Source organism: Ambystoma mexicanum, chromosome 1p, assembly GCF_040938575.1.
Source record: "Ambystoma mexicanum isolate Mex_15411 chromosome 1p, UKY_AmexF1_1, whole genome shotgun sequence".
Lineage (NCBI taxonomy): Eukaryota > Metazoa > Chordata > Amphibia > Caudata > Ambystomatidae > Ambystoma > Ambystoma mexicanum.
The window spans coordinates 1,005,959,228-1,005,979,669 of record NC_090921.1 but is presented as its reverse complement, the minus strand read 5'-3'; the positions used below and the strand labels follow the sequence as shown (position 1 = coordinate 1,005,979,669).

Genomic DNA, 20,442 nt, shown 5'->3' with positions numbered 1-20,442 from the left:
TCTGATCAATTGATTACGTGAGAACCTGGGCATCACGGATCAGGCCCTGGAGTGGCTGATCTCCTTCCTCTTGGACTGCCCCTCCAAGGTCCAACTTGGTCCCTTTCTCTCTGCCATCTCTCTATCTACCTGTGGTGTCCCCCAGGGCTCTATCCTCTCACCCTGGTTTTTTTTCAACCTCTACTTGGCCCCTTTGGCCCACCTGATCTCTACCTTCTCCTCCAACTTTCAGTGTTATGCGGATGACACTTAGCTTTCCTTCGGGCTCCTCTCTCGCTCGTTCCTGACTGTCTATGCACAATTCAGGATTGGTGCACCTCCAACGATCTCTGCCTTAATGCCAATAAGACAGAGATCCTTCTCATTGGGACCCCTGCTTTCCCTCTCTCACTCTGGCTGCCCACCTTGGGCCCTCTTCCTTCGCCTTCCTGCAAGGCAAAAAACCTTGGTGTCATCTTCGACTCCACTCTCTCTTTCTCTCCTCACATCTCAGACGTCGCCAAGAATTCCCACTATCAGCTGCACCTCCTCAAAGGGACTCTTCCCTTTGTCACTTTCCCCCAGAAGCTCACTGTCTCCAGAGCCCTGTTTCTCTCTAGGCTGGACTACTGCAACAGCCTCTTTCTCAATCTGCCTTCCTCTACTCTCCGCCCTCTGCAACTAATCCAGAACAGGACTGTGAGACTTATCCTTGTCCTCAAGCTCAGGGATCGTATATCTCCAGCACTGAAATCTCTCTACTGGCTCCCGATGGCTGCAAGGATCAAGTTCAAGACCCTTTGCATTGTCCACAAGGCTTTCTGGGGTCGGGGCCCACACTACATCCAAAGCTCTCTTCCAAAATACCTTCCTTCTCGAACCCTTCCCCCAGCTACCTCCAACTCTCTAAGGGTTGGACGCTTCTCCAGGCAGAGAGTGGAGGGTAGATCTCTCCTCTGCATGTGCCTCCCTCTGGAATGGCCTCCCTGCCCCTCTCAAACTTGAGCGGAGCACCTGAAGTTCCGGAAGCAGCTCAAAACATTCCTCTTCTTCTCTGCTTTCTATCTCTCCCTCCCCTGCTGACCTACCTGTCTGCTGTACCGACTGGTTGCTTGGCTACGCTCAGAGTCTCACTGAGTCCAGGCTCTTTCTTGAACAGTCACCCTTGCTCTGCCTCGGGGGCTACCACGCACTTAGGGGCTGAAACTGTAACCGTACAGTTATTTGTTCTCCTTGCACTACCCAGAGCCGCACTGCCCTGGCTGCTCTTACTCGGAGCATTAATGCCCTGTTTTCCCCTCCCCTCTTCCTTGCACTTCCCCCCTCCCTTTCACCTTGCATTTCTCATTCTCGCACGATCTGAATGACACAAGGCCTAGTAAGATTGTTTGTCTTGTCCTCCCTCTTTCTTCCCTCCCTTGTCTTGTCGCGCCTAGAAACACTTGTGTAAAGGCGTGTTATAAATGACTTGTATCATATCATATCATTTTATCACAGATGCCCAGAAAAATATACAACGCTGCGGTAAGAAACGGCTAGACTGGCAGCACCCAAATGCCAGTCTAGCCAGGTAATTACACTTAGCAGGACTGCTTTATCAGAAAAGGGCAGTTAAAAAACAGTCATACCTAACTGAGGAATGACCAGACTGGCTGCACCAAAATGCCTCTCTAGCCACTAAAATCACATATCATGCCTGCTTAGTCTGGACATAGGCAACTATTATGATTTATCACACAATCCTGCCCCCACACATCCCCTCTGCCTCTCACGCCCTACCCCAACCTCCAAAATCAGCTCCTTGACCCAGAATTACTTTCACGTCCCTCTTGCTTGTCCCAGAGCTTACGTATGAGACTATGAGACTCCTTGCCTCATAGGTAAGTACTGAGATGAGGAAGAGTGGGACTAGGAGTAATGAAGATTACAGGTAGCTAAGTCAGTCATTACCTCCATGAACCTCTACCTCATCCCAGTACTTGTGTATGAGGCAGATTGCCTCATACACAAGTACTGCCTCATACACAAGTACAGGGACGAGGAAGAATAGGGCTAGGAGTAATGACAATTACCAGCAAGTAATCAAGGCATTAAACACATGTAGTGGCGTAACACCATTAAGTTGACTGGGCTTCAGCACAACCCCCCACCCCCCTGAAATTTTGGGCTATGTTGACTCAACCTGGCTGACCTTCAGAGCAGTTTCCGGACAGAACAGGAAACAGATGTTAAATGGCACCTGGGTTTCGCTATTAACAAGGGCCCAGCAATTACTAGCGTAAAGCATTTCACTGTTAGTACCTGCATTCAAATGCCAAATTCTTTAGCCAATTTAAATTGTGATGTGGGTTTAGTACTTGCATGCCAGGGGAGTGATTGGAAGGGTAGAGCAGGAACAGGAGACCGCTCATTCTCACAGCAGTCCATAAGTGGGTGCTTTCAGACGTAATGGAGAGAGTTAACTGCTTATAACATTGAAGATGCACTAGAATAGTCTAATTCAAATGTGTAAAGAAGTTAGATGCCCCCACACAAATAAGTTTGCCCCTCCTCCACCTCCCGTGAAATTAGCGCCTATCCAACATTTGAAGGATTAGCCCCCCGAAATGTAAGTTTGTTGCACCCCTCAACACAAACACACACAACATTCACCATATACACACACACACCCAGCCATGTATACATTTAAGTGTGCACTCTTTCACTATACAGGCACACCCATGCAGCCATCCTTATATTTAAGTGTGCACCCTTTCACCATAGAGATACACATACCCAGGCAGCCACCTATACATTTAAGTGTGCACCCTTTCACCATGCAGCCACCCATACATTTAAGTGTGCACCCTTTCACTGTACACGCACACATAGCCACCCATACATTTGTGTGCACCCTTTCACCATACACTCACACAGGCAGCCACCTACACATTTAAGTCTACACCCTTTCAAAATACACTCACACACGTACACGTCATGGGGTTGAGCAGAGCCCTATCATTTAAAAAAAAATAGTTTCTTTTTGAAGTCACTCTGACTTCATAATGACATATTTTCCGTTAAGGACCGAACCGTAATTGTAATAATTTCTTTATGAAGGCAGAGTGACTTCAAAAATGAACTATTTCTTTTTGAAGTCATAGGATTTACCCACCCCAGGACATGGAGGCCTCCAGCCTGGGGTCTTACATGTCATGGGGCTGGGGGAACCCTCGGATTTCAAAAAGAAAGTTTCTTTTTGTATTCACTCTGCCTTCATAAAGAAATAACTTCTGTTACAGAAATAATTTCTTTATCAATACAGATTGAATTAAAAAAGAAAGATTAAAAAATGTGAAAAAATATTTTTTTTCATTTTTTTCTCCAAGTGGGGCCCCCATCCAGGACATGTGCTAGCGGGGGTCCCCGTTACGCCAGTGCACTTTCAGAGTGTTGAAAAGTGCATGCAGGGGACCAGCAACACGCAAGTATAAACATTGGTGGTCCCCTGCATACAGTTACCATTTTGAACAAAATGACTCCCTAACACTACAAATCCATTGTCAGTTTCCATAATGGCTCACAATTTTCTAATGGTATCCATTGGATGGCCGCCTCAGTTGAACAATGTTTGATCTGAATGGACCAACCTAGAAATAAAGTCCAGTAGAAGTTGCAGAATCTCATCTGTCCCCAATGGAGGGGGAGGTATCTAGATCATCCTACATTCCTGTCGCGCCACACCAAATCTCAAGCCATCTTCTATTTTCTTTCAATTGTTTTTCTTTCCCTCTTCTTCCATGGCCTTCTGCGGTCAATTTATCTATCACCAATGGCCTGGCCTCGAGCACTGTTAATGGTAGTCTCGCTGCATCTCTGCTGCTGCAGAATTTCAGTCACCACTCAGTCCTGCATATGTTCTGTTGGATTACGAGAGGTGGTAACTTGATATTGGTCGCCATCCTTGGAGCCCTGGGGATTTTGGTGGATTTACAGCAAGCGTCAATTCCTCTGCATTAAATCTGCCGATTACTGATCTTCTGTTCACGGTCAAACCTCAGAATTCAATGGTCGGAAATGGCGACAGTAATTAATCTACCGACCAAAAAAAGTGGTGGCAACGGAATGATTGCACTTTTTTTACTGCTGCACGAAGATTACATTTTGGTTTTACCCGAATGGCTGGGTTCTGGTTAAGTATTTTAGGATTTGGTTCTTTTGGAGAGATGTGGTGATGTCAATGTGTCGGTTCATGTTCAGTCTTCCTCTGTGACCATCTTCAACCTTTTCTTTGCCATTAACATTCAGGCACAAGCAGTATTTTGGCTGGGGCAGTAATGGCAGTGCTGTACAGAGCTGCAGGCAAATCCTCCAGCACAGAATCGCTGATACATGCTGTACTGCACCTGGAGCAGGTCCTAACAACAGGTAAGAGCAGATACAGGGTGGGATACCGAACACCATTGACAAAATGTTCAGATTGTCTTCCAAATCATAACAATTTCATGCAGTTCAACAGACAAGAGAGTTTTAACATATTGCAAAACATGTTATTACACTGAGATGACAGTTCTGCTTTGTTTAAAAGTGTTTCAGTAAAATCTATTGATTTACATTTAACTTCAATATAAGAACCCTCCACTCTTAATTAGGCTCATGTTTGAGTGCTTGCCGTCCCCTTTTTGTCTCTTTCGCTTTGTTTTTATTGCTTTCTACACTCTTTGATGTAAAGGTGGTTGAATAATTGCATAATGACTGTAACTCCTTGTGGCTCAGTGTCTCTAGGTTGCTCACCTCTGCTACTTGAACTGTTGCTGGCGTAGATTGAATTACATCATGCAGAGGTTCCTCACCTTATGTGATCAATAATGTTGCCAATACCCACTCTAGATATCTATTATAACCCTTACCTCATGGCTGTCCTGTTCATTCCGATACTAAACTTGGGCCACTTTTCCCTCCCATACCCCTCACAGTGCTGATGGGTATTCTGTGTAACTTTCTCATCACCCTACACCCTTTCAATTCACCACCTGAAAAGTCATTCCTGACTTCTCTCCATTATATCTTCCCTCTGTCAAGAACATCTGGTTAGGTTGATCCTAAGAGCTCCTGAAGCTGTAGAGAAGAATGTGCCAGCTACTGTTATGATCATCCCCAAGTCCACAAAAATGTGAGGTGTATCCTGTGCCACCCCTGCACTGCGCACATATGCTGCAAGATTATGAAAGGGAAATCGTGAGCATTCGCATTTCTAATAGATTGTGTTCTCCCAAGGATTCCTCATATTGATTTACCAATGTCCTGCTTGCAGCTTTGGAAACATTTCGACAGCACAGGGCGCCGTGCATCATCAAGTCAAGGTCCCTTAGCAGCTTGCATACCCGCATTCGGCCGTGATGTTGATCTTTATATAGATAGCATGCACTGCGCCTGTTGCCTCAGTTCAGTTTTTCCACATGGACAGCATGTTTTGAAAGGTTCGATTGCCTCCTTGATTTTTCTACGTAGCTTGCGTTTTCGATTATCTTTTCTCCTGAAACAGGGTTTAAGAGGTGTGCGGACTGTGACTTGAAGATGTCGATCACAGATCCACACAGCATATGCCTCTGGTGCCTTGGGGTGGTTCACAAGGTCTATGAATTGCAAGTAGTGCTAATCCATGACCAGCAAGGCCTTGAAGGAGAGGAAGACAAAAGATGCCGTAGGTCGGGTGGCATCCAAATCTTCTTCGTCCATTCCCTCTAAGAAGAGATCATCCGAAGAAAAAACATTGAGGGACAAATCTCCTCATAGATCAAAGAAGGGCTCGAAGCACTCAAAGTGCTCCAGGTCCAGGAGCGATTCACGGCACTCTTCATCGTCCTCTTCACGATGAAAATCAAAGAAGAGACTCCATCGCTCGTCATCTTTGCCAGACTCCTCTCCCGACAGTAAAAAGGTATGCTTTCCGAGTATATCTGCCTCTAGAGCAGATTGGGAGAAGTTCCGTCATCACAAGGCCAACACAGAGTCCTCTAACACTACTTCTTGCGCACCCAAGAGCCTGGGTTGTGTTTTGAAGAAGCATCCTCGAGTGGCGTCAACAGTGTTGTCGACACAGAAAAAGTCGAAGCCACTGCCTCCTTCTAAGATAAAAGGTGTTGTATTTAGAAGATTTTAATGCGTAAAAAGGCCCAGAACAGCGTTTATCTGGAGGCCTGACCGGACCTCAGAAGATATCTGCAGGTGGCCCAAATTTGCCACATATTGGATTGGCTACATGCTCGAGACCAGGACTAAGATTGAGCAGAACACACATATATTCTACTTGCAGTGCTCTCCTTCCTGAGCAAACGGATCAGACTCCTGGTGGGCATTTTCTACCATGTTTGTTACTGCGACAAGGCTTCCACCAGGTGGAGGCTGAAACTGGGGCTAGGCCCTTAGTCGCCAGTTATTCGAAACCCAGAATTTACTCTAGGCTGGAAGGAAATCGATTTGAGAGGTGAGTTACTGTCAGGCTTAGAACACTGGCAGATCTTTACACTCTTAATACCTCAGCCTCCTTTGAAGAAGCAAAAACTAACTTTGCTGTGGGGGAAGCATAGAGGTATAAATGTGTCCAGCTTTGGCACTGGATCTACAACCCACTCACATCTAAAGAGGGCTCCAGACAATCCTCCTGACTTCAACTATGTGCAGCATAAGGATTAAACTAGAAACTTGTCTCCCGGCTCTATGATCTCTTAAAGAGAGGCAATGTGAATGACCGGCTCCCATATATTAAGTGCTGGGAGAAGGACTTGGGTGTGGAGATATCTTCAGCTAGCTGGCTCCCCCCTTGGACTAGGGCTCTGAGAGAATCACAAAAGAAGGTGCATATAAGAATTTCTCACATGGCATCTTAACCCAGTACATATCGGAAAAATGCACCCATCATGCTCTTGGTTATATTGGTGGGGTTGTGTTGAAAAAGGGACGCAAGGACACATTTGGTGGTTTTGCAATAAGTCCAAAATCTATTCGAAATAAATCCTGTGCAGAGTAAAAGAAATGTGTGGCATGCAACTACCTTTGTATCCGCAAGTCTTGTTTCTTGGCGAGGCTGGGGAGATGAGGCTTTACCCTGCCTCGGGATACCTTTAAACCTTCTTGACACAGTTACTTGTGTGGCCAGGCTATCCTTGGTGCAAAATTGGAAAGATCCAGTGGGGCCCCAAATAGCAGTTTGGTTGTCAAATGTTGGGCTTTTGAGAAAATGTCTGCCCTAACCTCTGACACCCTCCCCAGGTTCAATAGTTGAACGATTCTTATATTTCTTCAATGCAATGTACGGGTGGGAGTGTCCTGTTACCAGAACGCCCTACAGGACCGCACTCACCCACATAGCCTTTGGATGAGGTTGAAAGACACACTGACTCCTTTAACCCTATTGGCACACTATTGATGAAGATCTGAGGGGGATACCTTATTGCATCCTTTGCATCTTTATGGTTGTACCTCGTCCACTGGGTGACGCGCACTCTACAGGGTATACTGACCGGACATGTTTGATGAAGCACCAGGAGGTGACCACCCGCTAATATAGCCACACTCGAGTGTTTCGAGTACAAGAGAATTCTGTTATTATTCCAGAAAAGTCAGTTAAGGATTTAGAAGAAGAGGAAGTGATTCTCGAAACGCTTCAGCCACAGAAAACGGACTTAAACCCCTATCTCGCTTTGTACAACATTTTCTTAGTTTGAATATCAAATATAGATTCTTTTTACAATCACTTATGTGACATGTCATTCTTTGATGAATAATTTGATTACCATCTTTCGTGAATTTCTTTAACTGTATTTAACAGCATTTGACAGTGTGCAGGGGACGGGAGGATTCTAATTTTGAATTGTCTTCTCTTATCTCCAACACACAATGCAGAATTCTTCAGTCTGGTTTCCTGGCCTTACGCTTTTTAATCTGAAGGATTCTGGAAAGTAACAGTTTCTTACCGGAAAGGTCATGGTTATCTCCTTCCTTGTGAACCCTTCTTGGTTTGCCGTCTTTCTTCCCTGGTTCAGCTGCTGACTGAAAAATGATGTTCCTTCGTGTGCTTTGCCTGCCTCAGAGTAGTGTGCTCTCGTCCCCACGTGGGGAAGCTTAATTGAAGACAGGTGTGAGTGGTTACCAGTAATTGCCTGACTGCCTGACCATAGTAGTGGGATATGTCTGGTACAATGCTCAGGTGTGAATCTTTTTTTCTCCCAGAGTGGGCTGTCCATGTGAAAAAGTGTTTGTGAATGCAAGGGGAGTGGGGAGGCAAAGTTCCCAAATATCCTATCCGGTAGGTTGGGGAAAATGTGTCACAGGGAGGGGGATACCGCATCTCGCCATCAGGTGTCCCACTCCTACTCCCCAAAGACCCCTCACCCAGGTGATCCTCCCACACTGGTCCACCCCCAGGGTCTGGATCCAAAGGTGATGGCCGTGCCCTGGCCACCTGAGAGAGAGACCCCCGAGGACCAGTGGTTGAGACACCTTCTGGTTTCTCACAACAGGATCATCATTCAACTTCATTGTTCTCGCTAAAATAGAATTTATACTTGACAGATCGGGATATATGATCTGCAGGACCCCCATACCTGTGCCCTGCAATTATTAATAACTGCTCCATCGTGGACATTTGTATCCAACTGAACTCCCTGCTCTCCTCCAAAGCCCGTCAGACCATTCCCCCATTAGAGCTGTGAATAAGCTTTTCATGTCCTCTATGGCCAACATGATACTGGCATTGTGTTTCTCTAATGCATAAATCCACTTCTCTGCCCCTGCAGTGAGCGAAGGGAGTGTCTTCATCAAATTATTCCAGTCCATGTGTGACCACAGGACATAATACGCCTTTCCCCAGACCCTTCTGGAGCAACGGAAACTGAGTCGCACCCGCTTTTACTGGGGCTTCCCCCATCTCTCCCCTGCTACTTACTACAGCCATGCGAGTACCACGGCATGTCCTAAGACCCCATGGTCTACTCTCTGTCGCTGCTACTAGAGCGGAAAGTGCGGCTGCTACAGCCTGCTTTCCCTGGTCGACATTCGATTCTCATTCCCTTTCGTCTCCTACTCCTATTATCCCATCACCTGACATTTCTACAGGCACAGAAGCATATTCAGCACTCCCATAGGGTGTCGGCTCCCGTTCTCCCTGCTCAAACCCTGTACCTAGGGCTCGTCTTTGTCTCTGATCTTATTTATTATCTATATTTGGGCCTTGGTGTGTCTCATCCGTTCCCATGGCCTCAATTGCTACTCTTACGCCGACGACACCCAGATTTTGATCCAGCTAGATCAGGATCAAGCTGTGGTGTCGTCGTGCCTTCAGAGTTGCTTGATGCCTGTTGGTGAATGGATGGACCACAACTGGCTCAAACTGAACGGAACCGAGAAGGAGGTCCTGGTGGTTGGGTGTCCCCCGGACCCTTCAATTTGGGTAACTGCTTTCAGGCCTTCTACTGGTTGCGGCGTTGGTTCTATCTCGCCTAGACTACTGCAACTCGCTCTACCTGGCTCAACCGACTGGCCTTATACAGCGGTTGCATCGTCTACAAAACCTGGCTGCCCGGATAGCAACGGACACTCCCTATGAAGCCCACATTACTGCTGTGCTACGCTCCCTTCACTGGCTGCCTGTTAGCCAGCGCATCAGATTTAAAGCCATGTGTATAGTCCACCGAGCCATCCACTCTCAAGGCGCTGAGTTTCTTCAATCTAAATTCCTCTGATATCATCCTGGGCACTCCTTGCACTCTTCCACTGCAGACCTTCTTGTTGTCCCTAGGTTTTGTCGCGCTAGGATAGGCGGTCGTGCCTTCTCCATAGTTGCGGCCAACCTGTGGAACGGCTTACCCTCCGCGATCAGGAACATCTCAAATCACTTGGCTTTTAGAAGAGCGCTTAAAGCCACGCTCTTCTAGGTATACATCCTGAGATCTTGACTACTTGGCTGAACATGGTCTCCCTCTTCAGCGCCATGATACCTTCGGGTGACCGTGCGCTATAGAAATGTACCTAACATAACATAAAATAACATAACAATATTTCTGTTCTTCAGGTCCACATTGACCTTTGATAATCGATTTATCCAACCTAACAAGAACTTGTTCATTCCTCCACCTGGCTTCCTCTACATCCTTTGCCTGTCCACTTCTTCCCACTCTTCATTTCTCTGCCACCATAACAGCATTACCTCTTCCTCAGCTAGCCTCAGAGATTCTTCAATTGGCTGTGTCTGTACTACCCTTCGCATCTTATCCTCTATCCTAATGGTAGAAGGCATGATCTCCTCCTTCTCCCTCATTCTCCACCCTTCATCTACTCTTCTAGCTGCCGGCCTCATACTCTCTCGTTCCTCTACCCTTAATCTCTCTGCTAACCTAGCAATCGGGGGAGTTATTCCCTTTACGCTCTCCATTCTTAGCCTTTCTTCAGCCCAAACCTTTGAAGGAGTTACCCTTCCACTTTCGTCGCTATGCCACTTCCTAAGAATTGCAGCTGATGGAGGTGTTACCTGCGACCGTCTTGCAAACACTCGAATGATTGCTAAAGAAAATGGATGTTCGAACTCGGGGTCTGTATACCCCTCTGCGGCCAATAAAGCATAGCACCCATTTGGGGGCGGTGCAGAAGGAATTCCCACACACCCCTATTTTGGCCCGTCTTTTGAGACTTTAACATTATGGGCTTTCCCACCTTTTTCATACTTCTATCATAGATCTAAGATGTTTAACTGCTTCTCAAACTTCAAACCCTTCTGTCTTGTAGTTAAAAATCTATGCACGTTCCAGTATTCCCTTATCATAGGTCCCCTCAGCAAGGCAGGAATTGAGCATTTTACCCTTAGTTTCCTGCAGACATTCACAATGGTATTTTAGAATCTTCGCCTTATAGCCAGGGAGTACTTGACACAAATGATTCAATGGAGTCTACATACTCTGACCCAAGTTACCCAAGGAGTCCTGCAGAGTCTCGTGAGTCTGCTGTGGGCTGTGTTGTGCGCAGTCTGTTTACCTTGCCCATTGACGACTGGGCGGAGTTTTGTTAAAAAACCCCTGCAATCCGCGGAGCGGCGCGTAGTCATGCAGAGTCTCGTGAGTCTGATGTGGGCTGTGTTGTGCGCAGTCTGTTTACCTTGCCCATTGATGGCTGGGTGGAGTTTTGTTCAAAAATCCCTGCAATCCGTGGAGCGGTCAGTCGTACAGAGTCTCGTGAGTCTCTGGAGGCTCGTGAGGCTCGTGAGACTCAAGCTCGAGTTGTTCTCATTATGGAGCAGGAGAAGGACTTTATGCGGCGACATCGGCAACCGCTCGCTCGTTTGCAACTGCGGCGTGGTGGCGAGAGAGAGAGGGGGAGAGTTCAAGTATCACGCCTCCCATAAGCCGCATGGAATTCGAAAGCAGCAAACGACAATTAAGAGCCCAGTGCTCTACGCCTGTCTTTACTCTTGTTGCCCCTGTTGTAATTACCCAATCTAAGCATATGTTGAATAGTGACACAAACAACACGAACAGCAATGAACATTCAGAGAAGTGTGAGCATGTGATACAAATGGAGAGAGGTAGTCTGCCAGAATATAAGCGATGGGACACTGATGCACTGGGTGCGGTAAAAAGTACAGTTGTGCCCTACTCTCTAAATCTACCGAGCATTGAACGTGATAACGATAACGATTCAGCTCAATTAGGCTATCTGTTACCCCTGCATCGAAAGGATATAAACGATACAGATTTAGAAAATATAATGCACTCGATTGCAGAGGAAATACAAGATACAAGGACTGGGTAGGAGTTGTATTCTTTATCCTCATTACGAATACTAGCTTGGGCTAAATTACACACTTTAAAAAGGTCTCTAGTTCCAAATGACGACTCAGATACTAGGCGAGGTAATCGAGCGCAGCGCCTGACATCTGAAATCACTAGTGCGTGGATTGAAAGCACAAATGAGCCAGTTAAAGTTGATATATCAATAATGCTCCCGCAGGAACTCGCCATTAGTAAAAGGAGCCTACAGGATCCCAAAAATGCAGCAAACACGGTCTTTACATTGGAACAAATGCAATCTACTGCAATATATGGGAATAAAGAGAAAGAGATAAATGAAATGCATGCCCTAGTGCATGAGGACATTGACCTTCCGTTCCAAGCAAACCCGGACTCATCCTTTCAAACAGAAACTACTGATGAAAATAACAAAAGTGTGGACAAGAGTCAAAGCCCCATGAAACGCCGCGACTCATTGGCAGATTGGCAGTCGTAGATAAACTGCTACAGGATTTAACCAGAATGAATGGCGAGCTAAATGCGAAATCTGCGAACAATTCCTTACCTGTTGATGGGGTTGTAGACAACTTGAATAAGGACAAGGAAGTATTGGAGTTACCGTCTGCACTCTGTTGCAACACAAACATGAGTAGCCCGGCGCTCAAATGGCCGCCAGGCTCTCGGAAACGCCACCGGATAACCTTGAGTCCTCTACCAGCGATCTACTGTTCCCAAAATAGGAATAACTTGCGGAACAACACAGCAAGCGTCACAGATGAGATACTTGACAGAAGTCGTAATAAAAAGCAGTCCAATCAGGAAGATCTAGCACAAGCGCAAGCTAAAAGAATTCTGAATTCATCGCCTTCGTCTGATGAAACCTCATTGGAATCTTCTATCATGGAACAACAATATCCAAAAATAAGACGCACCCAATACAAAGCCAATACTAACCAGGCTTCAAGAGAGAAGAATATGCAGAACCTTGTTAAAGAATCCTTAAATGACCTTAGACCGTATATTATGTCTTCTTTGGCAATATCAATTGTGCCTATGATGAAGCGGGGAGATCACGAGGAGTTTTGCACCTTCAAAGATGGCCGCCCACAATCTTTCACCGACCTCCAGTGCTTAACTGAGCCCAGCAGACTATGCTGAGCACCGATTGGCTATTGCTCTGATCTTAGCCACCTATCATGAGCCGGTAGGCGAAACCGGCCCACTCCTACCAAGGCCCAGGGAAACAAGGCCAATACCTGTCCTAGCCTGTCCTCAGCCTTCCTCGCCGTTCGCCCAGAACCTCTACCCATTTTCTGGTCCACTACCTCTGTGACCATCAGCACCGTGTACTGAGCCCTCGCCAAGACTAACTGTCACTGACTCTTTGATACAAACATGTCGCCGTAAATCTAGTAATTTTATTATTGATTACTTGCGGTACACTGCCTTGTTTTACTTCTGCTCCAGTATCTTCCCTGTTTGAACCTGCATCTAGCCTAGCACTGCTTCCCTGTTTGAACATGCTTCTAACCTAGCACTGCCTCCCACATAGCCTCTCCGAGTAAGGTTTTGTTACGCTCACCTGGCTCCCACAGGGGCGTCGATCTGAACTGGACAGCTGTGGTCTTCACGCATAGTGCTGAGATGACGGACTGGACTGGCCCACCTAGCTTCGTTTGCTTGGCCCGTAGGAATATTCTTCTGCAAATGGAGAATGGGAATTAACCACCCGTGGAGTTGAGCGTTAACCCCCACCCCCCACTGTTCTCCCCACTGATCACCTTTGATGTCCCCTCTTATAGTCTCACCTGATGGTTTGGAAAGATGAGCTCTCCATCCTGCATTGAGCGCAGGGGCGCGTAGATAACCAGTTGCTTCACTGGCTCGAAGGAATTGGTGAGTTCCAGAACAATATTGACTCTGAGATTCCCGGCAAGACGCCGTAAGTATGTAGTTCGTAAGAGTTCAAATGTCTGACTTTCACTCTGTCCGATTCCTTGCAGGTTGCAGCTTGACCCTAGCGAAGAGTTCCTCGTGGCAACCGGTAATATTCAGGTAAGGATTTGTATTATCCAACACAGTTCGATAAAATAATGTCAATATGTAACCTGTTGCTTTCTCCTTTATTCAGGCGCTGCGAGAAAGTATGAAGTCTCGGGGAATAATGCCTCCGGCGGTAAAATCAGGTAAGTCTATTGTGGTGAGGAGGTTTCCCCTTGTTTGTCCCTTTGTTTCACCTTGCGGTCCTTTTGTTTCCCCTTAGGGGCCGGGGTGGAAGGATGCAGTGGAAGCTGCACCGACCCGTGAAGAGGAATAGTACCCCTGGTGGTAAAATCAGGTAAGTCTATGGGGGTAACTAATATTGCCTCTGTGTATTCCCTTGGCTCACCTTGCTGTTCTTGTCTTCCCCTTAGGTACCGGAGTGCGGCGGGAACATGCAGAAGGATGCAGTGGAATGTGAAGATGCTGAGAAGGCCGGTGAGTTCAGCGCGGCGCTGCAGCAGGCAAGGCGACGCGCATAAAATAACTTCTTTCTTCCAGCTCGTAGGCGCGATGGATCGGGAATTCAGGTAAGGATCAAAGGTATTGCTCTTGTTCTAACCTTTTCTCCTTCTTTCTCGCTTTTTCTAGGAGCTCCAGACTCAAGGCGGGCGTGGCAGACGACTGGATGCAGACTTGCAGGCACGGTGAGCGTTACGCTGCCGGATGCAGAATAACGCAAAGCGTGTGCTGCTCTTCGGGCGTGGTTTAAATAGCCTCCAAAGTAGTCCCAGGTAAGTATTCCTCCCCAGCCCCACCCGAGTAGAAAAATAGTCCCTATGTAAAGTAGTCCCTTCCAAGCCTCTTTTGGCTTGGAGCTCTTGCAGCATGGTCTGCATCAGGTAAGTTTGCAGCATGGTCTGCATCAGGTACGTTTTAATCTATGAGCCTGGCGCCTATGGCGCCAGGACTGACTCTCCATATGAGCCTGGCGCCATAGATGCCAGGACTGCACCCAAATAGCCCCTAGCAGGGGTTGTTGGGCTTGCTTGGAATAACTTGATGCCTGCTTCCGGGGTTGCTGGACTTGGTCTGGGTCCACAGGGGTAGGCATCATGACAGGTTTCTCATCATAATATTCACTGTAACCTAATTGCTTACTACGCCTACCTTGTATACACGTGATGAAACTGTATTTTGTTGAACATTTGACAAACCGCATTTAGCCCTTCTGCTAGAACTGCCTCCCAGTATTCTGCTAGCCAAACTGCATGACTTGCCTATTGTGCTGAAACTGCTGTATCCTGTAGTACATTTGGCAAAACCGCTTCTAGCCCCCCAGCTAGAACTGTTTTTCTGCACTCACACACAAGAACTATATGATATGCCTATGTTGCTCTGTCCTAGGCCAAATCTGCCATTTTGAGTGTACCTATGGTCGCTTATAGGCCACATTTGCCCTCTTGACTGGGCCTCTTGCTGTTCGTAGGCCACATTGATATTTCTCTGTACCTTAGCATGCTTTTTAGCCCACTCTAAACCAATCTGTTCCTGCCGCCACTGGCCGGGGCCACCCAACCCAATTTGACTGTGCCCACCACTACCCACAGCCCTCCCAGTATACAATCATGCCCATAGCTTCCTGCAAACTCGTCGCTGCTACCACCACACTGCTCACTCTCCTTGCAACACTCGCTGCCCTCCAACTTTACACCTCACTCCGCCCCATCACACCCACTCCACAAAGCCCCTTCCCCAATCCCACTCAAACCACTGCCCTGGATACCTCACAAACACACTCACCTCTCACAGACGCACCCCCTGCACCCTGCATCACAATAATGTATAGACTAGAAAGACTTAGAGCTCGCACACTGACTGCATAAATCAGCACACAACCCCCTCCCAAAGAACACAGAAACTATAGATTGAGCTCCCGCACCACTTCCAAACACATCCCTTGCACTGAACTTCCACATACCTACAAACAACCACCCACTAACCAAACCATACCCCACAATGTCACCACACATAACATATCAGACACATCCGACACCCATGCCTCCACTAACAAACTACACACACCTCACATCAGATGTGCCCTCCTCAATGTCCGCTCCCTCCCAGCTCATGCATCAGATATTCATGACCTCTTAACCAACAACAACATTGACCTATTAGCCATCACAGAAACATGGTTACATGAAGCATCAGGCCCCGCCATTGCACTTGCTCTACCACCAGGCTTCACCATACTCAGACAAGACAGACCTGAACGAATAGGAGGCGCAGTAGCATTCATCTACAAGGAGAACCTCCAGCTCCGACTTGTCAGTCACTCCTCGACCAGCACCTCTGACCTCTTATCGGCCAAACTCTCACTGTCACCCAACAGTACCATCAATATTCACTTACTTTACCATCCCCCAGGCCTCACCCTAGACTCTCAGAAAAACATCATCCACATTCTCAGTAATAATATCAAAAGCTCCACTAAAACCCTTCTACTAGGAGACCTCAATCTGGGATTCAATGATGCTAAAGACAAACCTGCGGTCACCCTCACCAAGGACCTTAGTGACTTAGGCTTCATCCAGAATGTAGAAAGTCCAACTCACTCCAAAGGCCGCATTCTAGATTGGATTGCGGACCATAATTGCCTCGCTACTATCACCTCTAACACCTCACTGCCCTGGACTGACCACAACTGTATTGAATTCTCTGTTCCCAGCACTAAAAACCACAAAACTCTGACCCCTGCTATCGCTGCACAAATCAGAAGCTCTAAAAACCTTAAAGAGGATAACCTGCGCCCTTACCTCAACACCCCCGAACTAGCACCCCCTTTCGCTAATGACCCCAATATCCCAGCAGACATCTACAAAGATGTCATCACTAAAGCTATTAATGAAATAGCACCACTCGAATGGAAAAAGAAAAGAAATCACTACACACCAACTCTTGGTTCACTGAAGAACTGCACTCAATGTGCTCCCGCAAAAGAGAAGCACTAAAAAACTGGAAAACCAACCCCTGCAGCAGTGCCAAAAACAAATTCAACTTAATCTCCCACCAATACAAAACAGCCATCACCGCTGCCAAAGCCAACGCCTTCAACACACGAATCTCTAATGTCAAATCACACTCTAAAGAAATCTTTGCCATTTTTAAAGAGCTCATCTCCCCCCCCCCAATACACCTGATGAAATAATCAAAGATTAAGCTTGGTATGCTAGTATCCAAGCTGCCATGCTACACAAAATTGACCTTCTCCAAAAGAAAATCAAAGACCATTGCAAAGCATTACCTCAACAGACAGGAACCAAGCCTACCAACTCCACACCCGCCTCGTCTAAGCCCACCATACCTGACTTCTCCTTCAGGGATTTCACTGAACCAGAAGTTATCAACTCAAACCCTCCCCTTGTAAAGGCGATATATGCCCTTCCAAGCTCATCAAAGACTGCGCAGACTGCTTTGCGCCGCTCTTTACGGCCTTCATCAATGCGTCCTTTAAATCAGGCATTATCCCAGCTAGCCTCAAAGAGGCCTGGGTCCGCCCTGTCCTAAAAAAAAACTGCCCTCGACCCTCTTCAACCCAACAACTACAGAACGATAACTACAGTGCCGTTCCTCCTGAAATTATTGGACAAAGGCGCACACTGCCAAATCCAACACTTTCTGGAAACCCACTCCATCCTTGGGACCAGGCAATCAGGCTTCCGGAAAGGACACGGCACCCGAAACAGCCCTGGTGGATCTAAAGAGTCAGATCACCCAAATCATGGATAAGGACAAGCCAGCCCTATTGCTCCTCCTAGATCTCTCAGCCGCATTCGATCTATTTGATCACAAGACCCTCACCTCACACACTCAGCCAATTTCTCTAAAGAATCAGCTCTCTGGATCACCTCCTTCCTTGAGGGGAGAGCCATGAAAGTCTTCTCGGACAGTGCTAACGCCACACCCACTACAATCCATTGCGGGGTCCCTCAAGGATCCTGCACTGCACCCACACTTTACAACTTGTTCACTAAGCCTCTCTTTGACAAACTCGACGCACATGGTATCACGACACGAACTACACTGACGACACACAAGTACTTCTACCTCTCTCAGGATCATACCACGAAGACGCTGAGGCACTCCACATGATCTACTACATCATCCAGGCTTGGCTGGCAGTTAATGGCCTCTGCCTTAATGGAGACAAGACTGAGATTATGATACTAGGTCAACAGAGCACCCTAGACAAACTGGACAAACGGTATGCCAACTTCTCCATTGACAATTCCATCATCCCCATATCCACAGTTGTCAAGACACTAGGAGTATACCTAGACTCCTCACTATCAATGACCAGACAAGTCAGCGCAATCACTTCCTCATCTGCGCATACCACCAAACTTATAAACGCCATCAAGCCATACCTCTCAAAACCTAACTGCCTTTCAATAGCCAGAGCAACCATTGGAGCCAAACTGGAATATTGCAATGCCCTCCTAGCAGGCACATCGGCAAAAAACCTTAACAAACTACAAGTCACACAGAACAATGCTCTCCGGGCCGCTCTTAGCATCCCAAGAAGATAGCATATCTCCCAGGCCAGACACTCAGCCCAATGGGTCCCGGTCAAAGAGCGGATCACACTCGAAATCCTCAACCTCACACACAAATGCTTCTCTTTCAGTCCCGTCCTACCTATCAGAGATCATCTCCAAACCCTCCTCCTCACGTCCCACCAGGACGCAATACACCAACTTACTCCATATGTCAGGCATCAAAAAAGCCAAAGCCGGTGGCCTGAGCTTCCCCTACATTGCTGCCAAGTCCTGCAACGCTCTACCTGCAGACATTAGAGTGGAGAACTCATTTCCGATTTTTCGTAGGAAACTTAAGACCTCCTTCCTTGCACAATAATATGTGACACTCGCTAACCTATGTAAATATACGAGAAAAAGCACAACAGTGCCTACACTTCTTTGCGCCAAAGTAGATAAATAAAGAATTCCAAACAACCGTTGTTTCTGATGAAAATGATTCTTTGTTTATTTTTTGCTTTGATAAAGGTAAAGCCCTTCTTGGATACTTGAACTAAATGCATGAGTATTGTTGCCCCTGGGAGAAAAGAGGTTGCTGGCTTCTTCCTCCCTGTTCTACAAGTATTCTGCCATCTTTGTTAAAGGTCTGTACGGTACTCGATATCTACAATGAACACTTTTTTGACATTGAGTACTTTTTGGAACAGATACCATATGCTTGTACCTTCGCGACCTGTTATTGTTTGTTCCTTGTAGTTTTGGTTCTTACCTTGTGTATTGTATTCCTTTGTCTATGTAAATATACTGCGCTGTAAATGTGTACAAATGTCATACCTGCTCCTGTAAATTATGTATTACTTGTGTATATGCAACTAAGATATGTCTGTAACAAGCGCCACGATGCCCCCAGGCTGACGTGCGCTCTACAAATCCTAATAAATAAGCTTTATGAACAAGTCAATGAAAACCTAAAGGACTTATCCACATTGTCAGCGCTTATGAACTCAAAATTAGTATCTAGTGATCTAGATAATACTTCTGCAAAAACAATGATTTGGGACAACATAAAAAGAATAGATCTATCACTCAAAGAACTCGCAGACCAAAAAAGAAATAATAGTGAAGACAAGAGAATTGTGGCGGAAGTTGCTAGAGAAGCTCTTGGCCTTCTAAAACACAACCAAAATGTACACAAAGAAGCACATTTTAAGCCAACCGCGAAGCCTCACCAAACAGAAACAAATGCCAGCTTAGATATGGTGACGCCGGTGAGTGATGGAGTTGTTCCTGATGCAGGAATTAGCAAGAAGCATGGCGCATCATTAACAAATGAGGTACAGCCACCAGGAAGCAAAGTCATTGATTTAGAAGGAAGTAATGAACTACAGGCAAATCCTGTCACTCAGGCTGCAGTAGATGGAGCGGAATTAATCTCAAATAGGGGCTGCTGGAACAAAGCACAAAATTCTGTTGCGACTTCCCCCAAACCGTCAACGTCAGCAAATGGAGAGGGCATTATTAGCAACCCTGACGCTGATGAATGTCAAATGACAGAAGAGAAAGACAAAACCTACTCAATATTTCAAAAGAATAATGTTATACTGCCCAAGCCATCTCAGGAAAAAAAATTGAAAAATCAAAAAAGTACAAAGAAAAGAAACAACTTAGGATCGAGAAAATGTCTGAGAAACCTAAAATCGGTGAATATATTTGTTAACTCTGAGAGTCAAAGTTCAAAGCCGAAAAAGAACGAGGAAGTGATCAAACAAAGTGTAGAATCTCAAGTTAACCTAATTCAGATGCAGACGCATCGATTAGTGACCTAATCAACATTTCCACATATGACGACGAGGTAACGACGGATGTCGAAAAGGAAGATTGGGAAGATGTGAATGCAGACTCCTCTCGTAGTATGGCCGTACCTGAAATTCTGGACAAAAGTGAATTACCGACAAGCTCCAAGGAGAGTGCTATCCCTATGTCGGGCAGAATATGCCAACTAGCACTGCCCCCGGAGTGCTTGAAGCTGACCAAAGTCCCTGATCAAGAAGTAAAATTCGTGACCATTGGATGAGAAAAGGAAGCACCTTATAACAGTAATTATGGCAAATTACATAATAAAAAGCGACAGTATGTTGAGAGTGTCGTTTGCAGATTACAAGGGCAACTCTGTACCTGCCCCA

General features: G+C 46.4%; 1 protein-coding gene across 5 annotated transcripts in view; it reads left to right on the top strand.

Moving 5' to 3' along the window:
- The window catches only part of FCSK (fucose kinase), a 1,510,689-nt gene that overhangs the window by 1,159,969 nt on the left and 330,278 nt on the right, over positions 1-20,442 (top strand). For all 5 annotated transcript variants that reach the window (XM_069654984.1, XM_069654992.1, XM_069654977.1 and 2 more), the window contains one exon: positions 4,267-4,386. In XM_069654984.1, the coding sequence (XP_069511085.1) occupies positions 4,267-4,386 (120 nt within the window). The remainder of the gene's footprint in view (positions 1-4,266; positions 4,387-20,442) is intronic.